The 21,411-nt window shown below is 38.4% G+C and overlaps 1 protein-coding gene and 1 pseudogene across 4 annotated transcripts in view; both read right to left on the reverse strand.

The window, feature by feature from the left end:
• The window catches only part of FAM120C (family with sequence similarity 120C), a 108,354-nt gene that overhangs the window by 26,469 nt on the left and 60,474 nt on the right, over nt 1-21,411 (reverse strand). For 2 of the 4 annotated variants that reach the window (XM_037153662.2, XM_037153665.2), the window contains exons 5-10: nt 19,015-19,117; nt 18,372-18,448; nt 17,657-17,934; nt 16,598-16,871; nt 15,565-15,736; nt 6,466-6,715 (exon numbers count right to left, since the gene is read on the reverse strand). In XM_037153662.2, the coding sequence (XP_037009557.2) occupies nt 6,466-6,715; nt 15,565-15,736; nt 16,598-16,871; nt 17,657-17,934; nt 18,372-18,448; nt 19,015-19,117 (1,154 nt within the window). Of the gene's footprint in view, nt 1-6,465; nt 6,716-15,564; nt 15,737-16,597; nt 16,872-17,656; nt 17,935-18,371; nt 18,449-19,014; nt 19,118-21,411 lie in introns of those variants that run through there. The other 2 variants (XM_037153663.2, XM_037153664.2) reach the window with 2 other exon arrangements.
• On the reverse strand, nt 8,864-10,226 carry LOC119055466 (SWI/SNF-related matrix-associated actin-dependent regulator of chromatin subfamily E member 1-like; annotated as a pseudogene).

The raw sequence follows: 21,411 nt of genomic DNA on the forward strand, positions 1-21,411 counted from the left end.
TTGAGCCACTCCCACCCCCTGGGGCTGAAGGTGCAGTTGGACACTAAATGTAGATCAGTGTCCATCAACCTGTCTAACACAGCCCTTGCCCTCCCTGCCCTGATGAGTCCCTGAAACTCGGTCCCACCCAAAATATGTGTCCAGACTGAAACACTTTCGGAGGCTAATACACATAAGCACTGGGCGTAAGCCCATGCTATGGAATGTCTTAAAATCTCTCAAGCAGAGTATGGCCTTGGCATGCCCTGTAGTATTTGTTAAGTGGCCCCAAGCCTGTCACTAGTGGCAAATGGCACTGGTTCATAGCATAAACACTCCTAGGTACCTCCAAGCCCAACACAGGCAGCTACCATCTTGTAGCTCCTGTCAGGCAGCCCCAGGCCAGACACAGGCAGCAGCTGACCTTCTCTTCCCCCCTCTCTAGAAATGAATAAAATAAAATCTTTAGAAATAATAATAATAATAATAATAATAATAATAATAGTGTAATAACTATATCTGGTATCAGGTGGGTGTAAGACATAACAGGGGAGATCACTTTATAACTTATATAAATGCCTAACCACTATGCTGTACATCTAAAACTAATATTGAATGTCAACTGCAATTGTAAAATAAAATAAATAATTAAAAAATAGATTGACAGTTGACTTTTATATTTCAGCACACTGAATTACTTTGTCCTTCTAGTCCCCATTGTCTCTGATGAGAATCTCATCTTTGTGATTCCCTTGCATGTGATGACCCATTTTTTTTTTCCTTATAGCATTCAAAATACTCTCTTTGGCTTTGGCTTTCTTCATTTTGACTATTTGTCTGAGGTGGTTCTTTTGTGTTTATGCAACTTGGAATTTATTGAGCTTATTAGGTTGTACAGATTAATGTTTTTAATCAAATTTGTGAAATTTTCATTTTTTAAAGATTTTATTTATTTATTTATTTTATTTAAAAGAGTTTATTTATTTATTTTTAGCGAGGGGAAGGGAGGAAAAGAGGGAGAAACATCAATGTGTGGTTGCCTCTCGCACGCCCCCTGCTGGGGACCTGATCCACAACCAAGGCACATGCCCTACTGGGAATTAAACCGGTGACCCCTTGGCTCCCCTGGGTTGTGGGCCAGGTCTCCAGTTGGGGGCGTGTGAGGCAACTGATTGATGTATGTCTTGTATATTGATGTTTCTCTCCCCCTCTTTGTCCTTCCCTTCTCTCTCTAAATGTAAATAAATAAAATCTTTAAATGTCATCCCTGAGTTCACATAAGTCACTAACTCAGCAAAGATTATGCTTAAGTCCTCTGAGGTAGCTTGTGTTTTGCCTTAAATGTATGTGTGAAGTAAGGCTGCTATCATAGTTCAGGGAGTTTATGTTTTTGACCCACATTTGGTGAGGGACAAGTAGTTGGAGGTTCTTTTTCTGATCATTACTGAGAGGTCACAGCTTTGGGTATTCACAGTATTCCTGACTGGCAGTGATAAGTTTTATTTTACTTTTAAGCCTGGATTCCTAGGAATTGCCTCTAGGTCAAAGAAGCTTATTTTTCAGTTAATGTTGGGTAAACAGTGGTTTTTCAGCTCTTTTGTGCCAGTGAGGTATCTGCTCTCTGTTGATGGGTCTTTGTGTAGTTTACAGAATGCTTTGAAATCTGCCCCAAGTCTTGTCCTGGTTGCTCCTGAGTGGGTACCATGTAGTACATGCACACACCCTTCATCACCCCCCATCCAGAGCTGACTGTTATTGCAGGGGGGTGGGCTCTTGACTGTTTCTTTGCTTTGCTCTCTATATAAGACTTCTGGATGCTCTGCCATTTCTCTTGTATCATGGTGCTAACTGGCCTCCTTTTAATTGCTTACCATCAAGATACTTATCGCTATTTTTTCTAAGTATATTGTATATTTAAAAGTGTATTGCAGATGTTAGTGTACTTCACCACTAACTGAAAAGTATTTAATTGTGGTTTGTCAAAGCCATCAAATTGTACCTTTATCATGTATACTTTTGGGATTTTATTCAATAAATTCTTCTGTACCTCTGGGTCATACAAATTTACATTTTTGCATGGTTTTATAATATTGCCTTCCATGTCAGGTCATTAAATACAATGTTTATTTATTCTGTATATGCTGTAAGAAAAAACCTAATTTTATTTTCTCTACAAAATAAGCCATTTTTCCCAACTCCATTCATTATGTGATCTCTTCTTTCCCCATTGATTGCTATAGACCAAGTTCCTGTATGTACGTGAGTGTTTTCATGGATCCTATTTTGTTCCATTGCCTATTTGATCCCTCCCCAGGATCACAGTTTCCATTAATAAGGATTTACAGTTTGCCTTAATAGCAGGTAAGAGAAATCTCCACTCTTTGCTTTTAATCTTTCAAACTTGCAGCTATTCCTGAACCACATGAACCATTATTGTTCCAAATGTAATTTAATTAATTTTATTTAGTTATTTTTCAAGTACAGTATTTTGTCTATTTTTCCCATCCCAGCCTCCCCCGCCCCCAAATGTAATTTAGAATTAGTCTACTTTCCACAAAAATCTTTTGGGCTGTTTTCAATGAACTGAATTTATAGATTACTTTGGAGTGTTAATATCTTTATAATGTTAAGGCTTCTCATCCAAAGATCATAGTTTACCTCTCTCTTTATTCAGGTCTGTTACTTTCTCTCTTAGTAGAGTTATTTTTTTTCCATAGAGGTCTGCTGTATTTTAAATTAATTCCTAGATAGTTGATATATATTACTGCAATTATGGATGGTATTCTATTTTCTCATTATTTATTTGCTGATAGAGAGAAAATATGTTTTTGTGCAAAGAAGAAGTCAGTCCCTAAAAATCACCAGAGGGTTAGAGAACACTGAGCTATGAAGCTGGTCCTTATAAGAAATACTAAGTGAAGTATTTTTTAATCAGTTAACCCTCAGGCATATATAGCCAAGGAAGACAGGCTCCTTCTCCTCCCAGCTCCCATTCTTGGGTTATAGTTTCATACAGGGAAGGGAATACTGACATTTCTCATTAACCCCAGCTCTACATCCAGTAGCCATGGTAAAGAGAATCACCGACCCAGCTTATACTCAGGAAAGAAGCTCTAAAACAGGGGTCTCATGTAAAGAATACTTGGGTTCTCCAAGGAAGCACACACCAAGGGGCATTATAACTACATTACCCAAGATTAAAGAGAAGGACAGAATCTTAAAAGCAGCAAGAGAGAAGACAGTTACCTACAAAGGAGTTCCCATAAGACTAGCAGGTGATTTCTCAAAAGAAACCTTGTAGGCAAATGGAGCTGGAAAGAAGTATTGGAAGTCATGAAAGGCAAGGACCTGCATCTAAGATGAGTCTATGCAGCAAAGCTTTCATTTAGAATGGGAGGGGAGATAAAGGACTTCCCAGATAAGGTCAAGTTAAAGGAGTTCATCATCACCAAGCCCTTATGCTATGAAATGTTAAAGGGACTTACTTATCTAAGAAGATGATGATCAAAAGTATGAATAGTAAATGACAACAAACTCACAACTATCAAAAACTGAACCTAAAAACAAAACAAACTAAACAAACAACTAGAACAGGACCAGAATCACAGAAATGGACATCACATGGAAGGTTATCAGTGGGGAGAGAGAAGGGAAGAATGTGGGAGAAGGGTACAGGGAATAAGAAGCATAATTGGTAGGCATAAAATAGACAGGGAGAAGTTAAGAATGGTATAGGAAACAGAAGTGAAAAAACTTATATGTATGATCCTTCGACATCAACTGAGGGGTGAGGGAATGCTGTAGGCTTCCAGGGTGCAGGGTGGAGGTGGGACAGAGGAGATTAAAAAAAATGGGAAAACGAGACTTCCAGCCAAGATGGAGGCATAGGTGGAAACACTGTGCCTCCTCGCATAACCAAGTTTAAAGACAACAAAGTTATAGTAACAAAAACTCAACCAAAACATGGAAAATTGAACAGTACTGAAGTCCGAAAACAACAAACCATTCAGCCAGACCGGTAAGAGGGGCAGAGTCAGCAGCTGTCAGAGGGGATTGGGCAGGGAGAAGTGTCTGGACCAACCCGGGAGCACAGGAGGTGGTTGGCAGATCACGGGCATGGGGTGTCAACAGGCAGACCCAGTGAGAGCCCGGGGCGGGTGGCTGACCACGGTCATACATTTGTGCATGTGCAGATAAACCAGGCAAAAAAGCGAGCAGTGAGACAGACCTCACAAGCTAGGGCCCCAGCGATGGAAATTAAAGCCTAAAAGCAACAATTGGAAAAACTTTCAGGGTTGAGGTGCCAGAAGAAGCTCCCAGGCTCACAGAGAGTTTGTTGGAGAGACCCACAGGGTCCTGGAGGGTGCACAGGCCCACAGGCCCACATACCCAGGACCCAGCACCAGGGGTCCCGGTTTGCTTGCGGGAGGCAGCAGAGGGGACCGAAGTCCGAGAGAGAGTGGAACAAACACCATTGTTCCTCTCTGACCTCGCCCCCCACATACAGAGTCACAACCCAGCAACTGGGTTGCCCTGCCCTGGTGAACACCTAAGGCTCCACCCCTCATACATTACAGATGCAAACAGACCAAAACATTATGACTTAAGAAGAACAGCTCGAAGTCCCAGAGCCAGTACTTCTAAGTGACCAAGAGATAGCCAACCTATCAGATGCACAGTTCAAAACACTGGTGATCAGGATGCTCACAGAACTGGTTGATTTTAGTTGCAAACTAAATGAAAAAATGAAGGCTACACTAAGTGAAATGAAGCAAAATGCACAGGGAACCAATAGTGATGGGAAAGGAAACTGGGACTCATATCAAGGGAGTGGACCAGAAGGAAGAAAAAAATGACCAAACATAAAAGAATGAAGAAACAAGTATTCAAAAAAATGAGGAGAGGCTTAGGAACCTCCAGGACATCTTTAAACGTTCTAACATCCAAGTTATAGGGGTTCCAGAAGGGGAAGAGGAAGAGCAACAAGTGGAAAAGAACAAATAGTAAAGGAGAACGTCCCCCATCTGGCAAAGGAAATAGACTTACAGGAAATCCAGGAAGCTCAGAGAGTCCCAAAGAAGGTGGACCCAAGAAGGAACACACCAAAGCACATCATCATTACATTAGCCAAGATTAAAGAGAAGGAGAGAATCCTAGAAGCAGCAAAAGCTAAGGGAACAGTCACCTACAAAGGACTTCCCATAAGACTGTCAGCTGATTTCTCAAAAGAGACCTTGAAGGCAAGAAGGGGCTGGAAAGAAGTATTCCAAGTCATGAAAGGCAAGGACCTACATCCAAGATTGCTCTATACAGCAAAGCTTTCATTTAGAATAGAAGGGCAGATAAAGTGCTTCTTAGATAAGATCAAATTCAAGGAGTTCATCATCACCAAGCCCTTGTATATGAAATGTTAATGGGACTTACCTAAAAAAAAGAAGATAAAAAATAGGAACAGTGAAAGGACAGCAAACTCACAGTTATTAACAACCACACCTAAAACAAAAGCAAACTAAGAGGACAGCTAGAGCAGGAGTGGAACCATAGAAATGCAGATCACATGGAGGGTTAGCAACAGGGGAGTGGGAGGAGGAGAAGGGGGGAGAAGGTACAGAAAATAAGTAGCATAGACAGTAGATAGAAAATAGGTAGGGGGGAGGGTAAGAATAGTAGGGGAAATATAGAATGTAAAGAACTTGTGACACATGGACATGAACTAAAGGGGGGGAATGGTGGGGGAGGGGTGTGCAGGGTGGAGGGGAATGAAGGGGGGAAAATGGGCATAACGTAATAGCATAGTCAATAAAATATATTAAAAAGAAAAAATTGGGAAAACTATAAGAGTATAATCAACAAAATATACTTAAAACGAAAATCATAAAGAAAAAATATATTTATAATATTTATTGACAAAAAATCAGCATATAAGTAGACTTGCACAATTCAAACTCATGTTGTTCAAGGCTCAACTGTACTGATATCAGTATCTGATGGAACATAATCTGTCAGTCTAGAGAAATGAACCATACATGAATATGGATAGATCTCAAAAATAACACTAAGTGAAAAAAGTAAAATGAGATATTGAGCACAATATCTTTCATGTGGAAAAGGATACCATCTATACATAGAAATGATACTATAGACTGTGCATGGATAGTGTCTAAATAAATAATTGGAAGATGGCTTGGAAAGATATACATCAAATACCCCAGAGTGCATAACTATGGGTGGAGAGGAAAAGGGAGCTGGATCAGGAATAAAGACTAAAAGGAACAGAAACCAAATATAAAAGAGAGGTCATACATAGACTGATAGTACAAAGACCATGAACTGAGGAGAGTATCATAGCAATCAATTCCAGCGTTTCTGAAGTCTAAGCTCAATATAAAACAGAAATCTTCCCACCCCAGAAAGTATAAAAACACTTGATTAAAGGAAATGTCCAAAAAATAAGAGACACGAACTGGCACCTGTCACATGGCTTACCGGAGTACACAGCACATGAGCAGCAGATGGGTGGGGACATTGGCTGGATTGAGCATACTGGGTGTATCTGACTTCATACAGGCCAGGAAGGCCCTCATCCTTCTGTTCTTGTCCTCAACTGCTTTGCCTAACCAAAGCTTCTTGAGGTTTGGGCAAGTCCATTCCCGAAATGTCAGCGCAGGCACCAGCTCAGGTGTTTGAGGTGACTTCCCTTTATAGGCAGACCATTCTTTAAGGATCACTGAAGGAACTGGAAAACACATTGAGGAAAACCAGGCTCTAGTGAATCTCTGAGCATTTCTACAGCTGGCAACAATGGACAGGATCCATCACACTTCAGTATCTTTTTATTGCCACAATTTTTATTATTAGTAGAAGTAGTAAGCATTTATTATATGCTTGATATGTGTTAGGTACTTTGTATATAAACGTAAATCAAATCTCATTTACTCCTCAGAGCAATCCCCAGAGAGAAGTATTATGACTATATCATCACAAAACATAGTGCTTATTTTGCGGATGAAGAAATGAATGCTCAATGACACACAGTTCTTAATGACTATGAAACTCATTTCTTAAGTAGATGTACTAGCCTAATCCAGGGAAGAAACCCAGGAAGAATTATGTGACTACCTGGCTTTGGACTATAGAACACCCCAAAATAATTTAAAAGAATTTCACAAAATTTTCAAAAAGTCAATCTCAGGTGTAAGAGAAAAGGAAAACATGGCTTCCGTGTACATCTAGTTCACTGCAAGTTCCTATGGCCTCTAAGCTGTGGCCTCTTTTACTTAACACATCTAGCATTTACTCAGTTATACAAGCTAGAAACCTAAGTCATCCTGGAGTCCTTGCTCTCCTTCATCTCCTACACATCCAGTTATTCCAAAATTTCTGTTGACTCTATTACCTTATAATTTATTATATCTATTCCCTTTCCTTTATCATGATGAATATTGTAGAGATTCACATCTCATCATCTTCCACCTGGTAAGTCTCTAGACTCTTGTCCCTGCTTTAACTTAATCCTGCCTGGCCCCCCTCACAACCCTCTAAAATGCTCTTTAAAAAAAATTCTAATTAAAAAAAATTATAGATTCACAGGGAGTCACAAAGACAGTATAGAGAGGTCCTGTGTACTCCTTACTCAGTTTTCCTCAATACTTATTTCTACAATAATTCTAGTAAAATATCAAAGCTAGGAAGTTGACACTGGTATAATTGGATATATAGTTCTGTGTAGATTTGTATAACCACCACAATCAAGATGCAGAGCTATTTCACCACCAAAAAGATCCCCCCCTATACTACCCCTTTCATGGTTATAGCTGGTGCCCTCCAGCACCATACCCAGTCCCCAGCAATCGCTAATCTGTTCTCCGACTCTATCATTTTGTCAATTTGAGAATGTTTTATAAATGAAATCATACAGTATTCTATCTTTTGAGGTTGGCATTTTCACTCAGCATAACGCCCTTGAGATCTATCCATGTTTTTTTACCTTATCAATAGTTCATTCCTTTTTTGCCAAATAGTATTTCATGGTATGGATGTACCAAAGTTTAACCATTCACCTTTTGAAGGATATCTGGGTTGTTTCCAGTTGGGGCTATTATGAATAAAGTTGTTGTTGTACTTTGTATACAAGTTTCTGAATAAAACTAAGTTTTCATTTCTCTGGGATAAATACCCAAAAGCATAAGTGCTGGGTTGTATGGTAAGTCCACTTTTAGTTTTGAAAGGAACTACCAAGTTACTTTTCAAAGTGGTGGCGGCATTTTACATTCAGACCAGCAATTTACAAATGATCAGTTTGTTCACATCCAATCCTGTATGTGGAACAACCACCATTTTTCAGTTTAGCCATTCTGATAGGTATGCAGTAATACCTCATTGTTGTTTTAATTTGCATTTTCTAATGACTAACAATGAACATATTTTCATATTTTACTTGTCATATGCATATCCCCTTCAGTGAAATGTCAGTGCATGTCTTGCTGATTTTCTAACTAGATTGTTTTTATAATGTGCAGTTTTGAGAGTTCTTTATATATTTCTGATACTAATCTAGATCAGCAGTACCCAACCTTTTCAGTACCAGGGACCATTTTCGTGAAAAACAATTTTTCCACAGATGGGGAGTGGGAGGGGCACTGAAGACAGGAGGGAGAACTCACACGGTAATGTGGGCAAAGCTTCACTCCTTGCCCACCGCTCACTTCCTGCTGTGTGTCCAGTTCGTAACAGGCCACAACTGGTACAGGTCCATGGCCTGGGGACCTCTGAGATATGTGGTACTTGTTCATCTATAGATGTTCAATGGATCCAGTACCATTTGTTAAAAAGACTGTATGTCCTCCAATAAAGTGCTTCTGTAGTCAAAAATCAGTTGGCTGTACCTATATGGGGCTATTTCTGGGTTTCCTATTCTGTTCCATTTGTCTATGTATCTATATCACTGCCAGTACATCTTTTTTTCAACTCAAAAACATTTTTTCATTTAAAAAAGTATTTAGAACACATAAATCAAGGCAACATTTATTCTTTTTTTCTCATCTTCTGGTATGGAATCTGTCAATCTCTCCTCCATTCTTCCACTCTGAGCCGGGATAACTATCACTGGTCCCTTCCTCTGCCATACTCTCTTCCATTCTCTCTTGCCTGCTCTCCTTGTCCTCAAGAGTAGATGTGCCTTTTTCACCATTCTGTTTGCTTTCCATTGTTTTTTCAAGGTGTGCCTCCTCTGTCTCCACTGGAATGCTATTGTCTTTTTTTAAAATCTTACAAGCAGCTCACTCTTCCTCAGGAACAATACTGCTCTGACTGCATTCAGCTTGCTTTGCTGGCTTCTTCCATTTCTTCCCACCTTTTGTAAGCCTGTCCCATTCAGCTGCAAGTTTTTCCATATCCACTTCTACTTTCAAACCACACAAACTTTTAAGTTCATTGTTAAATGAATCTATGCTTCTCAGGAATTTCCTCTTCTTTCCCTGGGATTGCTCCTCTAACTGAACAAGTTCAGCTTCTAGTTTTGCTGACAACACTGAGGACTAGACCTGCTGCTTGAGAACTTGCATTCTGGGTGTTATAACATTGACTGAATGTTTGGCAACATACTCTCTCTAAGAATTTCATTGATGAGGTAGTGGTTTCTCTGGAAACAGATAATGGCTATATACTTCACTGAAAATCCATCATTATAATCATGTGGACCTTCAGCAGGCTAGATGTTCATGTAAGGTTCCCCTTTCTCCATGTGAGACAGCCTGTTGACTTTCTTCTTCTAAAGCAGCTTCTGCATGACATTTTGCATTTATATTTGCAAGGTATATGGAAGAATTATGGTAGGCCTTCATAAATTCATTGTACTCTAACTTTTTCTGCTTCAAATTCATTGAAATATTCTTGTTTTTTTTTCATTCACTAATGAAGAAAATCTTGCCATATGCCACCAATAATGTTGCTAATCTCTCATAACTTTAGGTCAGGCTTGGAGGCCTTTACTTGGTCCCAGACCTCTCTGCTTATCTGGTGGCTTTGGGGCTTTTGCAATCGTAATATCAGAGGATGCTGTGAGCCAGCTTTTGGTGCTCAGGTTTCCTCCCAGACTGCAGCTGTTGCAGGCAAGATGGCTGTATGCACATATCCCACAAACCCTGGTGTACTAGGCATTTGTGCTGTAAGAGTTGGGATGGGAGGTGGGGAATAACATGGTCTTTTTGACATTTTGGAAGATTAAGCTCTCAGTTCCTTAAGAATGAATCAAACACTGCAGGCAGAAAAAACACCCACAGCCCTGGCCTTGCTTTCCTTTTTGGCTTTTTGTCCAGCACGTACCCTGTCCCTCCCATCCAGTCCTAATTATTGTAGCTACACAGTAAGTCATAATCAGGTAGAATGATTGCTCCCAAATTATTATTCCCTTTCATAAACATTTAGCTATTCTAGATCCTTTGTCATTCCATATAAATATTAGAATATTCTTGTCTGTATCTACAAAGAATTCCATTGGGATCTGGATAGGAATTGTGTTAAACCTGTATATTAATTTGGGAAGAACTGACATCTTTACTATGTTGAGTCTTCCAATTCATGGGCATCTATCTCTTTCCATTGGTTTGTCTCACCAGCATTTTGTGATTCTCAGCATACAGATACTGAACCTTTTTTGTTAAATATATGCCTGAGGATTGATTTCATTTTTGTTGGAGGAATTGTAAACGGTATTGCATTTTTTAAAGATTTATTTATTTATTTTTAGAGAGAGTGGAAGGGAGGGAAACACTGATTAGTTGGCTCTTGCACACCTCCAACTGGGGACCCGGCCTGCAACCTAGGCATGTTCCTTGAGTGGGAATTGAACCTGCAACCTTCTGGTTCACAGGCCGGTGCTTAATCCACTAAGCCATACCAACCAGGGCTGGTATTGCATTTTTTTGTGTCAGTTACACATATTCATTTTATAATACAGAAATACAATGAATTTCTCTATGTTTATTTTCTATTTTACAACCTCGATCAACTCACATATCAATTCTAGAAGTTTTGTTGCAGATTCCTTGTGAATTTTCTGCATAGACCATATTGTCATCTGCAACTAGGGACAGTTTCATTTCTTTTTTTTCTGATCTGTATGCCTTCTACTTCATTTTCTTGCCTTCCTACCCTGGCTAGAATTTGCAGTGCTATGTTGAAGAGCAGTGGTAAGGGTGGACACCTTTTTCTTGTTCTTCATTTTGGGAAAAAATATTCAGTCTTTCACCATTAAGTATAATGTTAGCTATAGGGTTTTGTAGATGTTCTCTATCAAGTTGAAGAAATTCCCCTCTATTCCTAGTTTTCAGTTTTATCACGAATAGTTGTCAAATTTTGTCAAATATTTTTCTGAATCCATTGAGATGATATTATTTTATTCTTTAGCCTGTTTATATGGTAGATTACACTGATTGATTTTTCAAATATTGAACCAGACTTGTAACCATGGAATAAACCCTACCTGGCCATTCTTTTAATAAATTGCCGAATTCTATTGACTCATATTTTGTTCAGATTTTTTACATCCATATTGATCAGTCGAAAGTGTTGTTTTAATGTACTGTCTTGATATGGTTTTAGTATCAGGGAAATACAGGCTCCTTAGAATAAGTTGGGAAGTATTCTCTCCTAGTTTCTGAAAAAAGAATGTGTAGAATTGATGTTAATACTTTGTTAAACATTTAGGAGAATTCTCTAGTGAAACCAGTTGAGTAAGATTTCATTTCTGGGAAGTTCAAATTAAATTTCATTCATATTTATAGGGCTATTGAAATTACCTATTTTATATTAGGTGAGGTGTGTTAGTTTATATATTTTGAGAAATTGGTCCACTGTATCTAAATTGCCAAATTTATGTATCAGAGTTGTTTACAGTATTCCCATATGAAACTTGGTATCTTCAGGCTTTGTGGTGATAGCCCCTATCTTGATATTAGCAATTTGTGTCTTCTTTATTTTTATTTTCTTTTATTATTCTTTATAGTCTTGCTAGAAGTTTGTCAATTTTATTCTCCTTTTCAAGGAACCAAGTTTCTGTTAATTTTTTTGTTTTGTTTTGCTGTATCAATTGCATTGATTTCTGCCCTTATCTTTACTATTTCCTTCTTTTGGTTTGCTGCAGGTTTTGTTTTCTCCTCCTCTTCTTGTTTCTTAAGGAGAAAGTTTAAATGACTGATAAGAGCATTTCCCTCTTTTCTAATGTGAACATTTAGTCTTTCAAATTTCCCTCTCAGCAATTATTTATCTCTACCTCACAACTTCTAATATGCTGGATTTCTATTTTCATTTAGTTCCATGTATTTCTTTCTTTTCCTTCAGATTATATATAGAAGTGCTTTGTTACTTGACAAGTATTTATAGATTTTCCTGTTATCTTTCTGTTGATTTCTAGTTTGATTTCATAGTGGTCTGAGAATATATCCTGTATGGTTTCAATTGTTTTAAATTTACTGAGATTTGTTTTATGGCCAAGGATATGCTCTATCATGGCATACATATTATGGGCATTTTGAAAAGAACATGTACTGTGCTCTTGGTTGAGTGTTCTATAAGAGTCAATTATATCCTATTTATTGATGGTGTTGTTGAGTTCCATATTCTTGCTGGTTTTCTGTCTAGTTGTTCTACCTGTTATTGAGAGGGGAATTGAAGTTTCTAATTATAATTGTGAATCTGTCTATTTCTCACTTAAGTTTTATCTGTTGCATCACATATTTTATGTGCCTCTGTTGTTTGGTGATACACATTTAGGATTCTTATGTTTTCTTGATAGATTGACTCTTTTATCATTATGTAATGTACCTCCCTTTGCCTGGTAATTTTGTTTGCTCTTAAGTCTACTTTATATGGTATTAATACAACCATTCCTGCTTTCTTTTGATTAATGTTTTCACGGTATATCATTTTCCGCTCTTTTACGTTCAACCCATCTACATCATTTATATTTGAAGTGACTTTTTTGTAGACAGCATATAGTTGGGTCATGTTTTTTTATCCAGTGTGTCTATCTCTGTATTTTAATTGATGTAGTTAGAGTTCTTACACTTAATGTATGTATTGATAAGTTAGGGATAAGTCTGTCATTTTATTTTTTAAATTTGTTCTGTTTTGCGTATCTCTACCTTCTTATCCCTCCCTTCCTATGCATTACTTGTACTTATTTTAGAATTCCATTTTGGTTTATCTATAGTGCTTCTGAGTATATTTCTTTGCATAACCTTTTCAGTGCATTTTATTAGTAGTGCACTGCATATACATAGTTTATCACAGTCTACTGGCGTTGACATTTTACTAGTTCAAGCGAAGTGTAGAAACCTGACCTCTATCACATCCCTTCACTGGCCTCCATATGTAACTGACTTAAACATTTTGTCTACAGCCAAAATTAAACCACATTAAACAGTGTTCTAGTTTTTGCTTCAACTATAAAACATAATTTAGAAAACTCAAGAAGGAAAGTCTATTAGATTTATCCATATTTTTGTCTTTCCATTGTTTTTTCTTTCTTGTTTATGTCCCAAGATTCCTTCTTTTATCCTTTCCTTTCTGTGTGGAAAACTACATCTAGTCATTCATTTAGGGCAGTCTGCTGTGAAAAAACATCCTAGTTTTCCTTTACTTGATAATGTTTTGATATCCCCTTTATTCCTGAAGGGTATTTTTGTTTGACATACAGCATTTTGCTGTGTACAATGCACAGTTTTTTCCCAAATGATTGAGGGAAAAATAAGGATGTGGGTTATACATGGGAACCAGCACTAAAATGTGGTGCACATTATACGTGGGAGCATTTTCTATTCTATACATGGCAAAATATGGTAGCGCTCTGAGTTGACAGCTCTGTTTAGCCCTTGAAAATGGTATGCTACTTCCTTCTGGACACTACAGCTTCTGATGAGAAATCAGCTGTTACTTGTATTACTTTCCCCAATGGGTAAAGCATTGTTTCTCTCTGGTTAGTTTCAATAATTTCTCTGTCTTTAGCTTTCAAAGGGTTAACTGTAATATATCTTGGCATGGATTTCTTTGTGGTTTTCATTGTTTTTATAAATCACTGAACTTCTTAAATCTCTGGGCCTTTTTTTTTTTTTTTGCCAAATTTGGGGATATTTCAGTCATTATTTCTTTGAATACCTTTATAGTCCTGTCCCCTTTCTCCTCTTCTGGGACTCTGATAATCCAATTATTAGATCTTTTGCCATAGTTCCACTAGTTCTTGTTCATTTTTTCAATCTATTTTCTCTCTGTTATTCGGATTGGGGTAATTTTCATTGTTCTGATTCCAAGTCCCTGGACTATTTCCTCTGTTACATCCAATCTGTTGTTTAACCCATCTATAGAATATTTTATTTGTTATTGTAATTTTTAGTTCTTAATTTCCATTTGTTTTTATATCTTATATTTCTTTGCCAAGACTTTCTATTTTTAATCTGTATCAACCATGCTCACAATTATCTGTCGGAGCATTTTTATGATGGCTGATTTGAAATCCTTGTCAGGTGATTCAAATATCGGTGTCATTTCAATGTTGGTGTCAATCAATTTTTTCTCCTTGGTCAGTTTGAGATCTCAGTTTGAAGTCTTTCTGGTGCGTGGTATGATGAGGAATTTTTCAATTGGAACCTGGACATTTTGGGTATTAAACATTGTGTTTTATCAGGTCTTTTCTGACACCACTCTGATGGTTGAAGGGGGGTTGCTGCCTACTTTCAAGTGAGAGTGAAAGTCCTGGCTCCCCATCTTAGTATAGCCTGGCAAAACTAGAAGTTTAGGCTCTCCATTAAGCCTTTGCTGGTGAGGGTAGGTGTGGGCTCCAGTTTTGCTGTCGTGTTTGGCTGAAGTAGAGTAATTATTACCTCAAAATTTTACGCATTGCTAGGTTGTTCCTTTTAGGTTATTTGGCTAGAGAAAGCAGATTTTTCTTTGGGTTTTCATCGGTCCACACCTGTCAGCATCTCTGGGATGCCAGCCTGCCCCACACCCAGTTTGCGATATATGAGGAAAAAGTAAACCCAGGGTCCTCAGATAGCCTGCCTTTTTCTCTTCACCTTCCAGAGTGCCTAGTGCTTATTTCGTATATACTATCTTGGGCTTTTAGTTGTATCTGGCAGGAGGAATAGGGAAAAGTATGTATTCCCTCTTCCCAGAAGCAGAAATTTAAAAGCTTCTTTTGAACACACTAATTTGACACACTAATTAAGTAGGGTTACTCTAGCTTAAAAACATCTCAATGGCTCTAATTATCTACAGGATCAAGTCTAACACAAAAGCCTCACTAAAGAGGAGAGACTGTGTCAGATACACCTCTACACTCCCAATGTCCAGCATAGTTCCTATAAGTATTAGTCATTCTAAATGTTTGATGGTTAAAGAATTGGGGGTAAAGTTAATTCATTCCCCATACCAATAAGTATCCTGGTGACATTTATATGTCACCAGGATACATTTCCTCGAGCTATATATTTCCTCAGACTACTCTATAGCTGAAAGTGTAACAAATTTGCATAGCTATTTTTGCTATGCATCAAACTTTGAGAGCTCTCTCAATGCCAGAACTATACCTACCTTCCACAGGTAGCTGTCGCTGTATGGCCAGGCGTTCCATTTTCCGCTGTGTCTCTGCCAGACTGAAAAGGACCCCATATACATACTGACGAGCTGACCGGAACAGGAGAGCAGCTGGAGGCAGCTCCATGTTACACTCATCCTCAATACAAACAGGGATCTTAATCTCACCCTAAGAAGAAAGCAATCCAGGAAAAAGGAGAAAATGAGTTACCTCAAGTTTTAGAATTAGACTGAGAAGAACCAGTAAGGAACTCTAGCCGAGCCACTAAAATTTCGACTTGTATTTAGATGTTTCAGACTAAAAGTAAGCCATAACAAACCCAGTTGACCATAGCCAGCTCAAAAGCTACATCCTATTTCTAAAGTCTCTGCTATGACTGATTAGCTGACTAAATGGGGGAAGTCCATCTTAGACAATTTGCTGAGGGATGGATTTGTATGGAAAGACTGTTGGAGGGGGAGGAGCTCTAGAGAAGCAGAGGAGGAGGCAAAGAACAAGAGCATAGAGCCTCTTATATTGTGTCCTCCCCTAGACCAGAATCCACCAAGTTGGTGTATTATCTTCTTTTTTAAAAAATATTTTATTTATTTATTTTTCGAGAGAGGGGAAGGGAAGGAGAAAGATTGGGAGAGTAACATCAATGTATGGTTGCCTCTCATGCATCCCCTGCTGGGAACTGGCTTGCAACCCAGGCATGTGCCCTGACTGGGAATCCAACCTCGATACTCTGGTTCGCAGGCCTGCACTCAATCCACTGAGCTATGCCAGCCAGGGCTGTATTATCTTCTTTGAAATCTCATACTTATACTTCTTCTTGGGGCCTCGTTTACTGCACAGTCCCATTTCCTCCTGGTCTCTCCTCACCTAAGACCCTTAATACAATGAGAGGCCCCTGTATACTTACTCTCCTTTTATCTCCCTTCAGATAGCAATAATCAGAATTTTCTCTGGTAACTTACAGTTCTAGGAACAGCGAAGTACCCTGTCAAGGGCAGGGAAGGAGGGAGGCAATGAGATGCTTGCTCTCACCTTAGTGAGGACATGGTAGATATATGGGTACATAAGACCTCTTCGGTGTCTGTGTTCAGCGACCCTCAAGACTTCTGGAGGTACTGGAGGTAAGGGCGGAATGGTGACATCCATGTGGTTCCTTGTAGACATAGAAAGAAGAGATGGGATGTGGGGTTCACCATCACCGAGGGTAGCATCTGAAACTCCAGCAACAATGGGCTGTACCCAAGACCTTCTGTCACCATTTGGATCCTCCCACCTAGGCTGCTGCTGAAACGTTTCTGTGAAGTGACTAAAAAATTTAGAAAGACAATGTGGATAAGAGAAAGAAGGTTGATAAAGATATTCCAACTCAAGATGTCTGTTCTGATCTCGAGCACTCTTACAAACCCTTTGGAAATTAGGATGAAGCGTTAGCAATGGACCTGGTGTCTTTCCACTCAGTGGTCATCACCACCCTCCTGGCTTCTTTCATCTGACACAAACCAAAGTGATTAAAAGTTGTGGGAACCACTCTGAATCCTTTGCGTCATGTAAGAGACCATGTTTAGAGTCTGCTCATGTTCTAAGAAAATAGTTACAGTTGAAACTTCAAAGTATCCCTGTTTCCCAGGAATTATCTTTTTAGAAAAATAATCTAAGAACAAATGAGCTAGTACAAAATCCCACTACGTTAATCCTCAGAACCCTGTCTTAGTTACTAAGAATATAACTGCCTACTCAACTGTTCCAATACTCTTTAAATTCTTTTCCTTTTTTTACATTCAATCTACTCCCCTCAAAAATAGAGAAATGATAGCTATGACACATAGCACACCCACACCAGGGCTTCCCTAACCAGCTGCTATGCTGCCTTTTACCTCCATGGCCTGGGTATCCAAAAATGACCACCTGTTCAGGGTCAAAATGAGCATGAAGTGACCAAGTAGAGAGAGTTTTCTTACTTTGCTTAAGAGCAAAGAGCCACAGAGAAAAGCCAGGAACCTATAACTTCCCCACACCCTTGCCTAGGTTATCAGTAAAAGAATACAGATGCTTCTGAAGTCTGTGCCCTTTGGTGCCTGCACAGGTACTTACTCAGAACTGACTCCATTTGGCTCATCACCATCAGAGGAAGAAGAGTGAGAAGAGTCTGGTCCCAGAGGAGGTGAGGCTTTGGAAGTCAGGTAATTGGGAAACTGTGATGAGGAGTCATAAGACACAGCCCAATTGGCAAAGGGGCTGTCTTGCAGCATGGGATCCTCAGAAAAACCATGGGGCTCCCCCAAAGCATGAGGGGAGAAGAGAAGGGAGGAGTTGGGTCCCAGTGGGAATGGTGGTGGATATTTCATTTTCTGGGGCACATGGTGAGCAAACTAAAGAATAAAACAGACAGAAAAGCTTTTTAATATTTTACCAGGCTCCAAGATAGTTCCCTCAAAAGCTGTGACAGTGGATGATGCCAGTAGCATGGATTACTGGGATACAAAGAACCTATTGGGAATAACAAAAAATTCTAACAGTGACATGTGGACAGAATTCTCCAGAGGCAGGACAATGGACCAATCCAGGTCTTCTAGAACCACTCTCCAAAATTAGGTAATGTACCTTCATAACACCTTAGTGGTTACTGATTCAGATGTTTTGTTTACATAGTTTGCTAGACTCAAGTTGAGAGTGTGACATAGGTGTATATAGCCTTGGCATTCTGATATACCGAACCACCCTAATTCCTTAACTCAGATTACAAAAATCTGGAAGCACCTGTGTCTAATGCTAACAAATGGCCTCAGGTCTCATGAAAGATACTTACCATTGGCTTCCCAGCAGAAATAGCGCACATTTGACTTCGTGGATGAGGAGGATTTGCAATCCGATTATTATGAAAATCTGAAGCCAAGAGAAAAGGCGACATTTTAGTCAATCCTAATTATTCTAGCATGTTACATTCTGCTAACCCCATGTCACCTGAAAAATTATTAATAATAAATAACAATTTTTGAACAGCTATTATGCATCATGCCAGGAATCTTACATAAATTATTTTTTCATCTGATAACAACCCTATAAATAGGTATATCATGAACCACCTTTCATACAAATGTGACTTGTCAAGATCACACAGATAGCAAACAGCACAGGTGGAATCAAAACTCAGGCCTGACACCACAGATAGCTCTATTTTACATATACTAGGCCACAGTGGAGGTTAGCACCAGAAGAAGCCGAAGCTAAGGAAATGGCATGAGACCCCACCTAAAATTTTGAGAAATCGGGGCCCTGTCTTATGTAACCTCACTTATTACACAGAAATCAAAAGGAGAATGTCTATCAAACAGAAATGACTTCTAGGAGGTTGCAATACAAGCAGGTGATTCTACTCTGGTCCAGGAGTTTCTGAGGGACTACCTCAGTCTCTGTGGACAGAGCAGCTCTGGGTCAGATGGAAGCCTTACCTAGAAAGGAGGAGGAACCCACTGGCAGCGAAGGGAGTTTGGTTGTGACTGAATAGTACTCAACTGCTTTCTTGAATCGCTCTATTTTATCTTCCGTCCTGGACTGGATGTTGCAACATGAGATGTTCAGAAGAAGAAACAACACGAGAGTATCTTTTTCATGCATTTATAATTTGAGAGTCAAAACAGTAGCAGAAATCAAATATTTAAAGAAACCCAAGAGAGTAATTTTTCATGTTGCGGGAAAGATTAGATAAAGAAAAAGCATTATAGAACATAAAATCTGGAAAATTCTTTTAATTAAGTTTAAAAATATGATCATTAGAAAAATACGTAAGGATAGGGGGAAAGTTACCTAGTACCACCACCCAAAGTTATTTTGATGTGTTTCCTCCTTCCAATAGTTTTTAAAATAAACTTTTTTGGTTGAACTATATGGCTGAACTATTTTAATACACATATTTTTCTATAGTTAATACCTTACTCTAAGAGCCCTGGCTGGTGTAGCTCAGTGGATTGAGCGCAGGTCTGCGAATGAGAGGACCGTGGTTCAATTCCCAGTCAGGGCACATGCCTGGGTTGCAAGCCAGTTCCCTGCAGGCCAGTTCCCAGCAGGGGACGCACTAGAGGCAACCATACATTGATGTTTCTCTCCCTCTCTCCTTCCCCTCTAAACATAAATAAATAAATAAATATTTAAAAAAATACCTTACTCTATTATAATGTTGTACCCTGCTTTTATCATGTTATAATTTTCAATGGCTACATATTTTATCATTATAAATATATCATAAGTTATGTAGCTACTTCTCTAGTATCTAAAATTTAGGCTATTTCTTACATTTGGCTTTGATAAGTTATGCAGCAAAGAACAAATCATATAAGATTTTCTGGATTTCCGAGTAAGTCCTTAGGAAAATGTTGTAAAAGTGAAATTACTGGTTCAAAAGGTATGAACATTCAAACCAACACCACTTAAACATATACAAAACCACAATGTGGCATCACTATGCAGTCACAGAATGGCTAAAATTAAAGATTCTAAATATCAAGCACTGATAAGGATATGGAGTAACTGGAACTCCAGTAAATTGCTGGTAGATATATATGGGTACAGTTTGGAAAACAGTTTGGCAGTTTCTTATAAAATTAAAAATATATTTACCACATGGCACAGTAACCTACTCCTTAGTAATTCACTCAAAAGAAGTGAGCACATTTGTCCGCCAAAAGATAGGAACAAGGCTGCTAACAGAAGCTTTATTCATAAGAGCCCTAAACTGGAAATAACTGAAATGCATATCAACAGAAGAATAGATAAATCGTGGTATATTCATACAATGGAATACTATATAGTAATAAAAAAGAGCAAAGTGCTGATATATGAAACAATATGGATAAATCTCAAAGACATTCTGAGTGAAAGACAGACACAAAACAGTACATATAAAGTTCAAGTAGAAGCAAAACTAATCTATAGCAATATTAGTAAAAATGCTGTTTACTTCTGTGGAGATGGGGCTGACTGAGAAGGATTGCAGACTGAGAGAATATCTACGTGATTCCATTGTAGCAAGGTTTATTTATGTATTCATTATTACTTCATTAGAATACTCAATAATACACATAATAATTGAAAACAATCACCTAAAAGATGCAGGCTATACAGATTCTTCCCTAATATCTTTATCTCTATACCCATTCCCTTCCCCAGAAGCAACCACTGTTACCATTTTCACATATGTCCTGTCATAACTTTTGATGCATGTACATCAATATGTTTTTTTCACATAAATGGAACCATATCACATGTGTTTTAACCTACTTTTTGTACTTAATAATATGTCTTATAAACTATTCATTGTCACTGAGAATAGGTCTATGACACAATCCCCTGAAATACGAATTATGTATACTTCCCCTAACATACCATTCTGTTCTGTGTACTCAGACAAACATTTACTCTTCCTTCAAGGTGCACAATTTGTATGGAACCTTTGCTTTTTATGAAATTTTTCCTATGTTTTTTCTTTGTTTTGCTTATTTATTTGCATCTGTCTACCAATTTAACCTCAAATTCTATGAGAACAAATAATGATTTATTCACATTTATATCCTAGTGGCTGGCAAGGGACCTTGTCTACAGACGTTCACGAATATATGTGATTCCATTTAACAAAGCCCTACCCTTTTATAAATCCACAAAGATGATATTTATGAAAATGATACAGCAACAATGAAAAGTAGCTAAGACATAATATTAAGTAAAAAAAAAGCAGGTTAAAAATTTTTACACTGAGCTCTGGCTAGTGTGGCTCAGTGGACTGAATGCTGGACTACAAAGAAAAGGGTCGCCAGTTTGATTCCCAGTCAGGGCACATGCCTGGGTTGCAGGCC

Source organism: Artibeus jamaicensis, unplaced genomic scaffold (assembly GCF_021234435.1).
Source record: "Artibeus jamaicensis isolate MK-2021 breed Jamaican fruit bat unplaced genomic scaffold, CSHL_Jam_final contig_1410, whole genome shotgun sequence".
Lineage (NCBI taxonomy): Eukaryota > Metazoa > Chordata > Mammalia > Chiroptera > Phyllostomidae > Artibeus > Artibeus jamaicensis.